Source organism: Dendrobates tinctorius, unplaced genomic scaffold (genome assembly GCF_039654945.1).
Source record: "Dendrobates tinctorius isolate UK_male_01 unplaced genomic scaffold, ASM3965494v1 ptg000155l, whole genome shotgun sequence".
Classification (NCBI taxonomy): Eukaryota; Metazoa; Chordata; class Amphibia; order Anura; family Dendrobatidae; genus Dendrobates; species Dendrobates tinctorius.
The window spans coordinates 24444463-24459607 of NW_027361822.1; the positions used below are offsets into that span (position 1 = coordinate 24444463).

General features: G+C 42.5%; 1 protein-coding gene across 1 annotated transcript in view; it reads left to right on the forward strand.

The window, feature by feature from the left end:
• The window catches only part of LOC141051190 (uncharacterized), an 86554-nt gene that overhangs the window by 13153 nt on the left and 58256 nt on the right, over positions 1–15145 (forward strand). The window contains exon 5 of the mRNA XM_073548054.1: positions 1547–3083. Within this exon, the coding sequence (XP_073404155.1) occupies positions 1547–3083 (1537 nt within the window). The remainder of the gene's footprint in view (positions 1–1546; positions 3084–15145) is intronic.

A 15145-nucleotide genomic window follows, 5' to 3' on the forward strand; every position in this document is an offset into this window, starting at 1 on the left:
GGTCAAGTTGCTGGAATAGCTTGTGGACACTATTTGCAGTCCATCTAATCTGCCAGAATGGCAGAAAACCCCATACAGTGACTCTAATTTTGGAAATTATACTCCTTAGGGAATTCATCTATAGCAATAGTGACTATTTTAGCCCCTCAGGTACTTTCTGGAAATTAGGGCAGTGGATGATCCAGAGTAAAAATTGCAATTTTGTTGTCCATGACATTTTGCGCAGCTTGTGCTCGTGGACAAATGTACACAGTAAATGTTATATACCATATTTTCCGCTTTGTAAGACGCACTTTTTTTCCCCCAAATTTGGGGAAAAACGGGGGTGCGTCTTACAAAGCGGACATGCCTTACCATAGGCTGTGATCGGGGGCGTCCGCGTGTCCGGCGGTTGCTGGCCGGTGCTGCGGGTGTCTCCGGTGCCCAGCGGTTCTGCGTTGTGTGCCCGGCGCTGCCTCGGGCTCTGCCGATATTGTGCGACAGGCCAGAGCCCCGGCATTTCCTCGGTTTCCTGTGTGTGCGCAGTGGTGCTGGTAAAAAATGGCCGCCGGCGCATGCGCAGATGGTATCTCGGACCCAGCTCTCGAGAGATGAGATTTCAGATCTCATCTCTCGAAAACTGGGTCCCGAGATCCCATATGCGCATGCGCCAGCGGCCATTTTTTTTACCGGCACCACCGCGCACACACAGGAAACTGAGGAAATGCCGGGGCTCTGGCCTGTCGCACAATGTCGGCAGAGCCCCGGGCAGCGCCGGGCACACAACGCAGACCACTGGGCATCTGAGACACCCGCAGCACCTGCCAGCAACCGCCGGACACGCGGAGAAACCCGGCAGCAGCAACAGCACACCGGAGCCCCCCTCATCCCTGAATGCGGCCTGCAGCATCACTCCACGCCTACCTCCTCCAGCAGCGAGCCTGGGACCCCGCTGCACTGCAGCCACCAACCCCGGTAAGTCATAAGATGCAAGGATTATAAGAGGCACCACCATTTTATTAAAAAATATTTTTTTCTTATTTTTCTCCTCAAAATTTGTGGTGCGTCTTATAATCCGGAGTGTCTTATAAAGCGAAAAATATGGTAGTTACTGCTACAGCAATGCCAAACAAGCCTAAGAAGTGAGGGGGACATTTGGCTTTGGGAGTGTGGACTTTGCTGGATTGGTTTATGAAAGCCATGTTGCTTTTCAAGACTCTTTTAGCTACTGGTAATGTGGAAACCCTCTATTTATCCATTGACAGATTGTGGATGTGAGTGTGGGATGAGTAGAAGTTTTATTGATATCATTTTGGGCAACATATCATTTTTTAGTGGCTTTTTATTCCAGTATTTAGGAGGTAGAATGAACAAAGAGGGTTTAACATTGTGCTCTACTGATTCATGTTTTGAGGTCCACTGTTAGATTGTGAACTGTTTTAGTCTTAGTAAATAACAGAATTTTGCCACATAACTTGCTGATGCTATGAATATTTTATATAGAAATATTATAAGAATATAATTTTTAAGGAAATTTAAAAATAATACTTGGATTTATTTTTGGCAGATGACTGTATCAGAAGATCAGAGGGACACCTGACATCTTCAGTTTTGAAATCAGAAGACCAGGTTATCACACAAGCTATAACTGAAGTGAATGCCATTATCCCAAATATACCATCATCCCTTCACAACAAAGATCTATCATTGGATTCTTCTAACCAGTTCCTATATTGTGATTCATCACAGACTATTGAGAGAAATAAAAGGGGCCTTAAAAATAAAAGGAATCCATTTTCAGGTTTAGAATATGGAAAAAATCAAGAAATTCTCACAGAGGAGAACAGATTTTTTTGTTCAGTGTGTGGAAAATATTTTAACCAGAAATCCTGTCTTCTTTCACATCAGAAAAGTCACACTGGGGAAAAGCCATATTCATGTTTCGAATGTGGCAAATGTTTTACTGATAAATCAACTTTCATTAGGCACAAGAGAATTCACAGAGGGGAGAAGCCATATTCATGTTCCAAATGCGGGAAAAGTTTTGTAAAGAAATCAAATCTTGTTTCAGACCAGAGATTTCACGCTGGGGAAAAGCCATATTTATGTTCTGAATGTGGGAAATGTTTTATAGATAAATCAAGTTTCATTAGACACAAGAGAATGCACACATTTGAAAAGCCATATGCATGTTCCGAATGTGGGAAATGTTTTTCGGATAAATCAAGTCTTGTTAAACACTGGAGAATTCACACATCAGTGAAACCATATTCATGTTCCGAATGTGGGAAATGTTTTTCGGATAAATCAAGTCTTCTTAAACACTGGAAAATTCACACAGCAGTGAAGCCATATTCATGTTCAGAATGTGGGAAATGTTTTTCAGATAAATCAAATTTTGTTGCTCATAAGAGAACTCACTCAGGGGAGAACCCTGTTATATGTTCAGAATGTGGGAGATGTTTTGCAGATAAGCAACATCTTATCAGACATCAGAAAGTTCACACAGGGGAAAGGTCATATACATGTTCAGAACGTGGGAAATTTTTTTTTGAGAAATTAGGCATTGTTAAACATCAGAGACGACACACAGGGGAGAAACCATTTTCATGTTCAGAATGTGGAAAATGCTTTGAAGATAAATCAAGTCTTGTTATACACAAGAAATTTCACACAGGGGAAAAGCCTTTTTCATGTTCACAATGTGGAAAATGTTTTGTAGATCGATCAAATCTCACTTTACACCAGTCAAGCCACACATGCGAGAATCTTTTTTCATGTTTAGATTGTGGGAAATGTTTTAATCAGAAAACATATCTTGTTAGACATCTTAAAACTCACACAGGGGACAAGCCATTTTCTTGTTCAGAATGTGGGAAATGCTTTGCAGAGAAAGCAAATCTTGTTAGACATTGGAGAATTCACACAGGGGAGAAGCCATTTTCATGTTCAGAATGTGGGAAATGTTTTGCAGATCAATCAGTTCTTGTGAGACACAGGAGATTTCACACCGGGGAGAAGCCATATTCATGTTCAGAATGTGGGAAACCTTTTTCAGATAAATCAAATCTTGTTAGGCACCAGAAAACTCACACAGGGGAGAAGCTATATTGATATTCAGAATGTGGAAATGTTTCAGTCACAAATGTCATCTTAAATGGTTTTGAAAATCATATTTTGTTGACCATCACAAAAAGTCATGTGCACGGAAACCATATATGTTGTTGACAAATTGTACAAGGAAACAGAGTCAAAGTAAATAAAAATAAGTAAGCGAGAAAAGTAAAGCAATTTAGAACTTAAAACAATAAAACAATAAATTCTACACACTGGCGCTCCCCTAAGAAAACTACTGCAATAGCTGCTAGTGAAGACCAGGCGCTGTGCAAGTCCTGAAGAATAATATAGCAAACTTAAGAATAAAACACACTTCACTGCGCTTATGCTAAAGAAGTAACAGTTGAATAAAGGCCAAAAAACGCAACAACCAAGGTTATAATTGAAATATAGCCTTTAACTGATGTTGCACACAGTTACTGATAAACAGCGGTGATGCTAAAATTACACAGACATTGTGTGAGTTAAGCTCATTAGCCCCTAGAAACTCCAAATGAATAAAGGCCAAAAATCACACTCAAGGCAGAGATTACAATGGCACACACTAGCTGACAGATGGTGGTGGGGAAGTAGTTAAACCACGCTCATTGCACTTTAACCCACATCAATGGGGGACGGCAATTTTGGACACTTGCAGTGATAAGATGCCGGGTTGTCGAGTTCAGCTTTCAGGCAATGAAGCAGCGTGTGATATGTGGGAGTGCGCTCTCAGATCTACGCTGGTTGATAAGATCCAGCTAACAGGCGAGGACAGAGGCAGGGAGCTCTGTGAGGGCAGAGGCTGACGGCGGGCTCCGGCCGTAGCACCGCCGCCCACACACTGCAGGGAACAGACAGCTGGGAGCGTGACGTCACGGGACCAGCTGCTAGGCTGGACGGGGAGTATGAGGGGTCAGTCTGAACGACGCGTTTCGAAGGACACGGTCCCTCTTCATCAAGGTTACAGGCACTGCCCCTAGCCCGTCCTAATAACCCCCTGCCTTCCAGTTTAACTCCTCCCACTCTGCTACAATTTAGATTTAAACATCGCCTGCATCAGAGTGGTTACATAGACTTAAATCCACTATATTGGAGGCATATATGAGAGACCAGATGGAACAAATATAGGATTGCTGCTCTCTGTCCTCGCTTGTTAGCTGGATCTTATCAACCAGCGTAGATCTGAGAGCGCGCTCCCACATGTCACACGCTGCTTCATTGCCTGAGAGCTGAACTCGGCAACCCGGCACCTTATTACTGCAAGTAAGTGTCCAAAACTGCCGTCCCCCATTGATGCGGGTTAGAGTGCAATGAGTGTGGTTTAACTACTTCCTCACCACCATCTGTCAGCTAGTGTGTGCCATTGTAATCTCTGCCTTGAGTGTGATTTTTGGCCTTTATTGATTTGGAGTTTCTAGGGGCTAATGAGCTTAACTCACACAATGTCTGTGTAGTTTTAGCATCACCGCTGTTTATCAGTAACTGTGTGCAACATCAGTTAAAGGCTATATTTCAATTATAACCTTGGTTGTTGCGTTTTTTGGCCTTTATTCCACTGTTACTTCTCTAGCATAAGCGCAGTGAAGTGTGTTTTATTCTTCAATTTAGAACTTAGATTTTAATGGAAAAATATATGTGGTTACAAATAAACATCTGTTGGCTGAAAACAAAATTAAAAAGTAATATTCCATGTGCATGGAATATTTCCTGTTTTGCTGTATATTTTTGTATACACTACACAGACACACATATTGCAACCCCCTAAATAAAACAAAATACTTTTTTTTGACTATTTTACAATAATAAACTTGCTCATATTGCAAGTTACTAATTACATATATGATTTATTCCTTCTCTGTAGGAACATCTTGTGGAATATGTGTATTTTTAAATCACTTTCCGTTCTAAGTATAGTAGTTTTCTTTCTCCAATATTAGGAACTGCTGTCTTTTTCTTTTTTTATACCCCTATACATTTATTATTGGATCCATCAATTTCCACAGTAGCTTACCGTACAAAGATTTGCACTTTAAAACATAACTACAGCATATGATAGGTGACACTCAATGTAGCCTGACCTTTAGGACCCTTTGTTATTCTACATTTACAAGACCTCTGGTGTTAAATGAATCCTATGTATAATGAACAGTTGCCAAATTTTATGCTTTATAAAGCAAAGTCTTAGTATTCTAGATAATTGTTCTTCAATTATTAGCCATACTTCTTCCTCCCATTTACATTTTGCTGGAGCAGAGGTCGGCCCATTCTGTTCCCTCATTTTGGGATTAAGTAGCTTGGATACAATTCTCTAATTATGGCAATTTTTCACAAAATTATAACCACTTTTTAGCTATATAAGGCCTGTCATAAAAGTTTGAGCCTTAGCAAATGGCCTTTTCGTAGACTGATTATGAACTCTTAACACCTTCTTTGTCCTTATCCTTCCATTCGTCAATCACTGTGATATTTTATATGTACTCTTTGCAATCAAAACTTCATATTCTAGTCCTAAAAGTACATTTCCCCATATTGGAGTGAAATCTAGTTATTGCTTATACTCGCTGCTTTTTTTCACATTCTACCAAATCATATACAGTTGCAAAGTTGTAATCTTAGAACAGATAATCAGAAAGTAAAAACGTGTTTATAACACTGGTATACAGTAGTTTTGGTGCCAACTATGTCTTTATGGTTTTATATTAAGTTTATGTTGCTGATTAAGAATATGACTTTAGTTTTGTCAGATAGACTTTAGTTTCTGTGATATTTAATCACAGGTTCAAATCCAATGACTAATCGTGATGTATTCTTTTTTGATTTTGCACAAATCGTGCGTGAAATTACATACAAGCGAGATGAGTGGAAAAAATCTATATTGTACCCAAAAATGTACACAATATTATATATAAAAATTTATTGAATATTCGTTCTGCATCTTTATTGGAAATTAATTCTTGCGCCTTTTCTTTTTCTCTTCAAAGCTTCTATTGATACCTTTTCTCTTCCTGCTGATCTTCTCAGTGAGGCATCCAGCCTCGATCATGTTCATGTTCCATCTACCTTGGTATTGGCCTTCCATCTCCTTGATATCCTTCGCTAACAGCAACAAGGTTTTCAGGAAAGTAGTCCAAATGAAAATGTAAAAAGTGTAACTTCAAATTCATCAGACAACACCTGACTTTAAAACGTTTCAGCATGTTCTACATGAGGGACTTAAATTTTGGATCCATTGTGTAGAACATGGTGAAACGTTTCAAAGCCTTGGGTTGGATGAATTTGAAGTTACATTTGATTCCCAAGGCCTTTTTTCAACAGCTTTCATTTGTGTTGCGAACTTGTCATCCTTCATGAATTTCCGAATATCCGGACCTACAAAAACATTCAGTTTTGCTTCGGACAGTTCCTGATACTTGGTATAGAGGTACTTAAAAGTTTCTAGTTCTTTAGGTAGAGCTTTCACAAACTGCTTCATCAGTTCGAGCTTAATGTTGAGTGGTGGCAGGAGACCTTTAGTGAGACTAAATAAACTTTCCTTAAAGATGTAATCGAGTCCAGGTTGCAAAGATGTCATTGGTCAACTTTTTTGCCTCCAGTGATGAGTCCTATCTCGGCTGTCCTATTCACACAAAAAGCATGGGTACATTGTGCATACCCCTTGCTGCCCAAGGAGCAAAGAGAGAACTTTCGGTTCACCACATATTGACCATTCTTGATTCTTGTAGTTAAGTTTCTTGAGAATAAAGTCTAAATTCTCATTGCTTTCCTTCAAGTGCACCGAATTCCACACAGGCACTGAAGCATACTTGCTGCCATTGTGTAGTAGCACAGCTTTCAGTCATTCTATGGATGAATTAATAAAGATTCTCCTACTCAATTTTCATTTTTTCCATCAGAACAGGAGCATCACTGGAATACACTAGAGCACCGTCTTGAGAAAAGTATGGAAGGAATTCCTTTTCTTTGCTTCTGATGCCTGAAATACAGGTGCTAGAAGCTAGCAGTTTATTTTACTCTAGTCTAGAGCTTAAAAGTTCTGCAGATTGTTAAGGAAGGTCCAAGTCTCTTACTAAATCATTTAATACGAGCTGTCAAAAAAGCTGTGGCTCGTTGGAACTAGTGTGAAAGTCTTCGTCAAAATCCTGCGCTTCATGTTCTGAATCTTCTGAATTAAGTTTATCTTTAAGTTTCTCTGTAGGTGAAGGGACAGATATTCTTGGATCGTGAGGCACAGGGCGAAGCACTGGCGGGTGGTCGGGTATATAATTTCCTTCTTATTTTTAAGGTTGAATCCCTCTTTGTCGCACTTACAAAGGTAGCAGACATCACAATGATTTCGCAGTTCCCTTCAGATCATAGGCATGCCAAAAGGAAAGCCTTGCAGAACACACTACATGTGGATTTGTCTTGATCACCAGGTTTTACACCAAAGTACGCATAATACAGCTTTCTAACGAAGTCTGTATTGTTCCTTTGTTTCTTCACTTCAAAACAACCGCAAAATCTGTCAAGTGAATTACGACACACCCTTTAAGTAATTTTGATCACGTTGTTAGAAACAGAAGCTTAATCCACCACAACCACTAAATGCTCTATCTCCCACCTTAATCCCCTTGGATGTCGAGGTTATCGCGGATTGATGAGAGCAGGTGCTCCATCATTAGGATGTATAAGAGGGGGGACAGGGGACATCCCTGTCTTGTTCCATTGGTTATTATGAAAAGTGATGATATTGTTCCATTTATCTTCAGCCTAGCTGACGGATTGCAATACAGGGCCATGATTTTGGCTATAAAAGGGTCCCCTACCCCAAGCTTTTTAAAAGAGTAATATATGGCATGCCATGAGACTCTATTGAACGCTTTCTCAATGCCTAACGAAAGTATTAGTAGAGGAACACCTCTTGATTGGGCATGATGAATAATATCAGTTGTCTTTAAGGTGTTGTCTCAAGCTTCCCTCCCATTGAGAAAACCCACATGATCCAAGTGTATGTTTTTGGTTAAGAAAGGTCGCAGCCTGTTTGCCAATATTTTCGCGTATATCTTCAGTTCCACGTTCAGCAGCGAGATGGGTCTATAGCTAGAATATAAATGTGGGTTCCCACCCTTTTTCGGGAGAACAGTAATATGTGCCTCTGTGGATTGAGGAGGGAAAGGGTTTTTGCAGGAAGCGTGGTTAAATCCTCCCAGCAGCAGAGGTGAAAGGAGGGGAAGGAATGTTTTATAGAATTTAACTGTATATCCGTCTGGGCCCGGGCTTTCTCCGCTCGCTAACGACTGGGTAGCCAACAGCAATTCGCACTCTGTTAAAAATCTAGAGATGAGGCGGAAGATGTTTTTAAAGGGTTATGTGCTTGTGTCTTAGGTGTGTCTGTCCCATTCAAGGAAGTATTAACGGGATATGTTTGAATTCAGTAGTGATCTCTTCCGTTGTATTTAGCATTTGACCAGAGTTGTCTTTTATTTTTGGAATGTTATTGCTTGTTGGGATTTTAGAGCTCTCGCTAGCATGCATCCACATTTATTGCTATGTTCATAAAACTTACTGCTACAGACCCGAAGATAGCATCTATATCCCCAGTCTAATAGTTTTTTGGCTTCCTGTCTGGTTGTTAATAGGTCTCGGAGGGTTGCTGTGGAGAGGGCATGTTTGTGGGCTACCTCAAGGGCTTCTATTTTGCGCAGAGTGAGATTGAGATTATGTGCCCTATCTTGCTTGAATCGGGAACCATGTTTAATAAATATATCCCTAAGAACGCATTTCGGTGCCTCCCATTCAATTGTGGGAGAAGATTTGTCAAATTTGTGGTCTTCCTCAAAGTTTGACATTTTGTTGGTCACATCCTGGGTGCACACCAAGTCCAGCAACAAGGATTCCTTTACTTTCCAAGATCACAAAAGTTTGGGTAGACTGGGAATAACGAGAGAACAGAATACGGGAGCATGGTCAGACCATGTATCCAAATCCGGCTTTAAACTTCTCCACAACAGTATCATGGACCTGCCTGTTGTGTTCCTTGGTCTTCATGATGCTCTCTGTGCTTCAAACAGAACCCTGAGACTATCACAGAGTAGGTGCATTTATACGGAGACTTGATTACACACAGGTCGATTATAATTATCCTCATTAGTCATTTAGGACAACATTGGATCATTCAGAGATCCACAATGAACTTCTGGAGTGAGTTTGCTGCACTGAAAGTAAAGGGGACGAATAATATTGCACGCCCCACTTTTCAGTTTTTGAATTTTCACAAAAATTTAAAATAAGCAATAAATTTCGTTCAACTTCCCAATTGTGTCCAACTTGTTTATTCTTCACCAAAAATTTCCATTTGGTATCTTTATGTTTGAAGCATGATATGTGGGAAAAGGTTGAAAAGTTCCAGGGGGCCGAATACTTTCGCAAAGCACTGTATGCATTTGTCAAATATTTGTATGTGCTCCCCTGTGGAGCTACCTGTATTTCCACCCGACTCCTTTCAAGGAGAAAATGTTTGGCTATCCTTAGACTAACAGGAAGTTCAGATGGAGTAAGTAGCTAAACATGGGCTTCCAGGATCAAGGTCCTTTTCTGGGCACCTGCAGCTGTCTCCAGGAGTGCTTGGTGACTGGGGGAGATTAGTAACAGATGAAGCCTTCCTGTCCTGCCCATGATGAGGTCTGTTGTCCATGAGAACTGAGGACAGTGTGAAAAACTGTGACTATTGGGAGATGGATATTTGTGGGAGATTTGGGTCGCCCACCAGGGGCGTGGGGTACTCGGTACCGGGCCTGTGGGTTTCAATGGGAGTTGTCACAGCGGCGGTGACCCGGTCCGTGGCCCTGGGTGCCCATGTAAAAGGAAATGGTGATAAGCGTGGCTGATTAAAGTTTATAAGTGGATGATACGTGACGCCACCTGTGGTGTTCGGCAATGAAGGTGTTAAGCCGACGCTGCAGACAGATCCTCTGGGACAGATGGTGTGGTGCAGCAATGATGTTGTGGCCCTCCACAGGTAGGGCTGTTGTCCCAGGGCACAGTGTAGATGAAGAGCTAGTGAGGAGAGCCTAATGGTGCAGTGTTAAGCACAGAAATGTAGCAGTGCTGAGTGGGTTGGCACAGGAATAAGCGGAGGACACCAGGGCATGTAGTTCCAAAGCTTTACTCATTCTGTTGTGCATATAGGTGCCTGCCTCGGTGCTGTGTCCTCCAGGTCAGGGGCTCAGCCAACCTCCAGGCAAGATGAAGTACTCTGTTCCAACACTCCGCCAACATATGCCTTCTCTGAAAGTCTCCTTTCTAGCACTTTTAATGAAGTACTTGTGGTTGTGTGTTAAACCCAAGTTCCTCCTTTAAGATGTTCCTTTGAACTCTACTTGTATGGCAGACAGCTGTAGCCTGCTTCGGGGACTCCTTGCTACCAAGTCCCGGCTCACTCACGTTGCTGTTGTGCCCCCAAGTCTTGTGTGGGAATAAAGTGGTGACAACTTCTATTCCTCCGGTGTCTGCTGCAGGACCATTAGTATCCATACAACCTCGGGGACCGGACCCCGGCCATGCGCTTAAAACTTGAGGAAGGGCCTTGCTCTGACCGTAGTCCTTAGTTCTCTTCTTCTCCTCACGTTCCGTACAAATCTTTCTTCTTATGGAGAATCAGGCATTCTATATCTTTTTCCAGTGCCAGCAGTTCCAGGTCACAGGAGACTGCTGCAGCACCTCCTTCCATCCATCCCACTCAGGCGATTTCCTCTCACAGACTGACCTAGTCCTAATCATCTCCCTCTCTTTTGTGCAGACTAGGCTCCACTCCCCTCCCAGCATTCTTCGTGTTCCAAGCAGGGAGCCACCAAAGGTGCTTTGCTACACTACTATGTTGTGTGGGATGCAGGTGTTGGAGTGTGGTCAGGTGTCTCCACCTTACCTGGATGGTGGGGTACCACACCTCAGGAGGAGGTGCAGTACCTCTGTGGCGACTGAACCCTCAGGGGCGCCACAGATTAAGTTATTGTAAAAACTCTGATAGGTCTCCTAGGGTGAGTAGTCTGACTGAGCATCCATTGTGTCTAACTTGAAGGGAGAATGGGAAACCCTACTGGTAGGGGATATCACGCTCCCTGAAGGCGTTTGTGGGTGGTTTCAATGCTGCTCTCATTGATAATGTCTACCTAGACAAGTCAGGGAGGACCATCAACCGCTAGCTTTTTTATATTGTTGCAGAACTGTCCCTGGATTTGAGCAGGATCTCCTCCTTAGCTTTGTAGTAGTGGACTTGACAGATGACATCTCTTAGTTTATTGGGGTCTAAGTCCAAGAGGCGTAATGCCCTGTGAGCTCTGTCTAGATCTATAACGGAGGAAGGGGGAGCCCTAGTATTTTATTGAATATGTGATTAAAGGGAATCTGTCACCCCACTTTTCGACTATCAGCTGCCGGCACCGCCATCAGGGGCTTATCTACAGCATTCTGTAATGCTGTAGATAAGCCCCCTATGTAACCTGAAAGATAAGAAAAATGAGTTATATTATACTCACCCAGGGGCGGTCCGGGTCCAGTCGCGGTCCGATGGGTGTCGCGGTCCAGTCCGGCGCCTTCCATCTTCTAACGGTGACGTCCTCTTCTTTGCTTCCCATCGTGGCTCCTGCGAGGGCGCACTTGCTCTGCCCTGTTGAGGGCAGAGCAGAGTACTAAAGTGCGCAGGCGCCAGACCAGATCAGAGAGGTCTGGCGCCTGCGCACTGCAGTACTTTACTCTGCCCTCAACAGGGCAGGTAAAATATGCCTGCGCCAGATCCGCTACGGGAAGCAAGAGGACGTCACCGCTACAATATGGGAGGCACCGGACCCATCGGACGAAGACAGGACCACCCCCCGGTGAGTATAATATAACTCGTTTTTCTTCTCTTTCAGGTTACATCGGGGGCTTATCTACAGCATTACAGAATGCTATAGATAAGCCCCTGATGGTGGTGTCGGCAGCTGATAGTCCAAAAATGAGGTGACAGATTCCCTTTAAAAGTAGAGGGTAAATCTGCAGTAACTGCCGATTCCGGCTGGACCCTGATGCGTAGATTGTTCTGTCTTCCTCAATTCTACAAGTCATCTAGGTGAGATTGGAGATTGATGATATGGGTAGAATGGACATGTATTGTGTCCTGGAGATATGTGATGGTGGCAGAGGTATTAGTCATATTCTGCTCTATTGTGTCCACTTTCTTTGTCAGGGTAACCACATTAGATTGCAGCTTTGCGAATTCCTGCTTGCACTCATCTATGATGTATTTTGCAAATGAAGCCAGATCATCTTTAGTTGGGAAAGATTGCAAAAGTGGCTGAATGTCAGCAAGAGTCACTGGACATGAGCTGGCGGCCCATGAATGTGCTGGTTGTGATGCAATTGAGGGTCCTGTGGAGGAAGGATAGTGGTATCAACCGTGGACCGTTCAGTTTGTGTTCTTAGAAGCTGTGGAAACCCTGCGAGAGGTTCTGAAGAGAGGTCCATGAGATTCTGATCAGACTCCAAAGGGGTTAATATATGAGAATGCCCAGTGAGCTGTGAATAAATGTTTTTTTGTAAGCCAGATATATTTCCCTGTGTGGGTAGCTGACTCAAAGAGGCCCTATGTGGAGGTATGTTGTCGGGATAGACAGCATCCACATACAGGGGGTCGCCGTCAACTTGGACATAACATGGGGAGCCTTAGGAGATGTGAAGGCAGCAGTGATTGCCTGGCAGGAGCCAAGATATCCCACAGAGTTCATACTGTGGCAGGAGTGAGTCTCCAAAGCAAGCATTCGGGCAGGCGAGGCAAGGATTGACTTCATACTACCTCCGTTTGTCCTGGCATCTGTTAGTATGTCTGGTGGTGATGTAGCAGAGGTGATGGTCAGAGGTGCTGACAGGCTACTGCGGATGAAGTAGGTTTGGATGTTTCCCTGTGAGGTGGAAGTGGGCGATCTAGGGGCAGTAAGCTTGCCTTTTTGGTCTTTGCCATGCCGTGGGGAGCCGTTTAGTCAGGTCTTTTTGTTGCTGATGTTGAGGAGCTTTGGAATGTGTGTCTTCACAGATCCATAGCTGGCCATGCCCTAACCCCCCACCCCCTCCAATGTATAGATATTTTTTATTTGTGCACCCTCAAACCCCCTTAACAAAAAATATGGAACCCTAATAAACTATGTTGCTTTGTGTGTACAAGCAAGGAAAGTAATTTGCAGCACCAGTATTGTTGAGGGAAATTAATAATGCACTAGTACAACAGGGAAATGTGCAATAAAATAAATACAATGCTTTGTGAAGCAGACCATTGTGGATAAGGATCAGAATTGTGGAGATTTTTCTTTTGTTTAAATAGTCAAGTAATTTTTTATCTCCCAAGCCTGAAAGCACACTTTCCGCGATACCCAAGCTGTAGTTTTAGGATTTTTCTTTAGTAACAAAATTAGGACAGAGGAGTATTAAACCCTTAGGGTATGTGCACACGCTGCGGATTCTGCTGCGTTTCCGCAGCGTTTTTGGCTCTGCAGAAACGCAGCAGATTTTGCTGCGTTGTACAGTACCTTTATTTCCTATGGAAATAAAAAAAAGCTGTGCACATGCTGCGTTTTTTTCCGCGCGGTTTTGCTGCGGTTTACAATCCGCAGCATGTCAATTGTTTGGTGCAGAAACGCTGCGGTTTTACACCTCATCCATTATGAGGTGTAAAACCGCAGGGCAAAACCGCAGAAAAAACCGCAGATAATCCGCAGATAAACCGCAGAAAAACCGCAGCACTTTGTCCTGCGGATTTCTCTACAAAATCCGCAGAGACTAAAAACTACGTGTGCACAAACCCTTAGTGACTGAGCCAATTTTGACCTTCATGACCAAGCCCAATTTTACGATTCTGATCAGTGTCACTTTATGAGGTAATAACTCTGGAACGCTTCAAAGCATCCCACTGATGATGAAACTGTTTTTTTTTTACATATTGTACTTCATCATAGTAGTAAAATTTCTTCTATATGACTTGCGTTTATCTATGAAAAAAGCTAAAATTTGGCCAAAATTTTGAAAATTTTGCAATTTTCAAACTTTTAATTGTTGTGCTCTTAAATCAGAGTGTTGTGTCACACGAAATAGTTCATAAATAACATTTCCCACATGTCTATTTTACATCAGCACAATTTTAGATACATAATTTATTTTTGTTAGGAAGTTACAAGGGTTAAAGGTTTACCAGCAATTTCTCAATTTACCAACAAAATTTACAAAAACATTTTTTTAGCGACCACATCACATTTTCAATGACTTTGGGTGAGGCCTGTATGACAAAATACCCAAAAGTGACAGCATTCTAAAAACTGGACCCCTCAAAGTCCTCAAAACCACATTCAAGAAGTTTATTAACCCTTCAAGTGCTTCACAGGAACTAATGGAATGTGAAAAGCATCGAGCTCCTGTTGTGATCAGGCAGGAGGTGCTGATATTTCAGCATCTCCTGCACAATTATGCTGAGATTGGTCAGTCAGATTGGTCCATGCACCTCTTCCTGTGCCGTTCAGCTATCAGTGACAGCGGTCGGGATGAAACTGTCACTGCGTGTTTACATGCAGTAATAGTTGAAAGTAATAACGGTCATAGCACGTCATGTTGCGGGAACTGCCACGCTCTCATTATGTGCTCTTTCCATCATTTGTCATTAAGGAGTTAAGGTCTAGGCTCTGACTAGGCCTCGTCAAAACATTTAAATGTTTCCCTTTAAACCACTCATGTATTGCTTTAGTTGTATGCTTTGGGTCATTATCTTGTTGGAAGGTGAACATCCGTCTCAGTTTAAAATCATTGACAGAGTTAAATATGTTTTGCTCAAGAATATCTCTGTGTTTCAACACAGCATGATTCTGCCATCACCTTGTTTCACTGTGGGGATGGTGTTCTTGGGGTGATGAGCTGTGCTGGTTTGGCACCAGACATAGCGCTTACCTTGGTGGCCAAAAAGTTCAAGTTTGGTCTCATCTGACCACAGCACATTCCTCCATACATTTAGGCAGTCTTCCATGTTTTTTGGCAAACTCAAAAACATCCTTACAATTTTAGAGTAAGTAATGGCTTT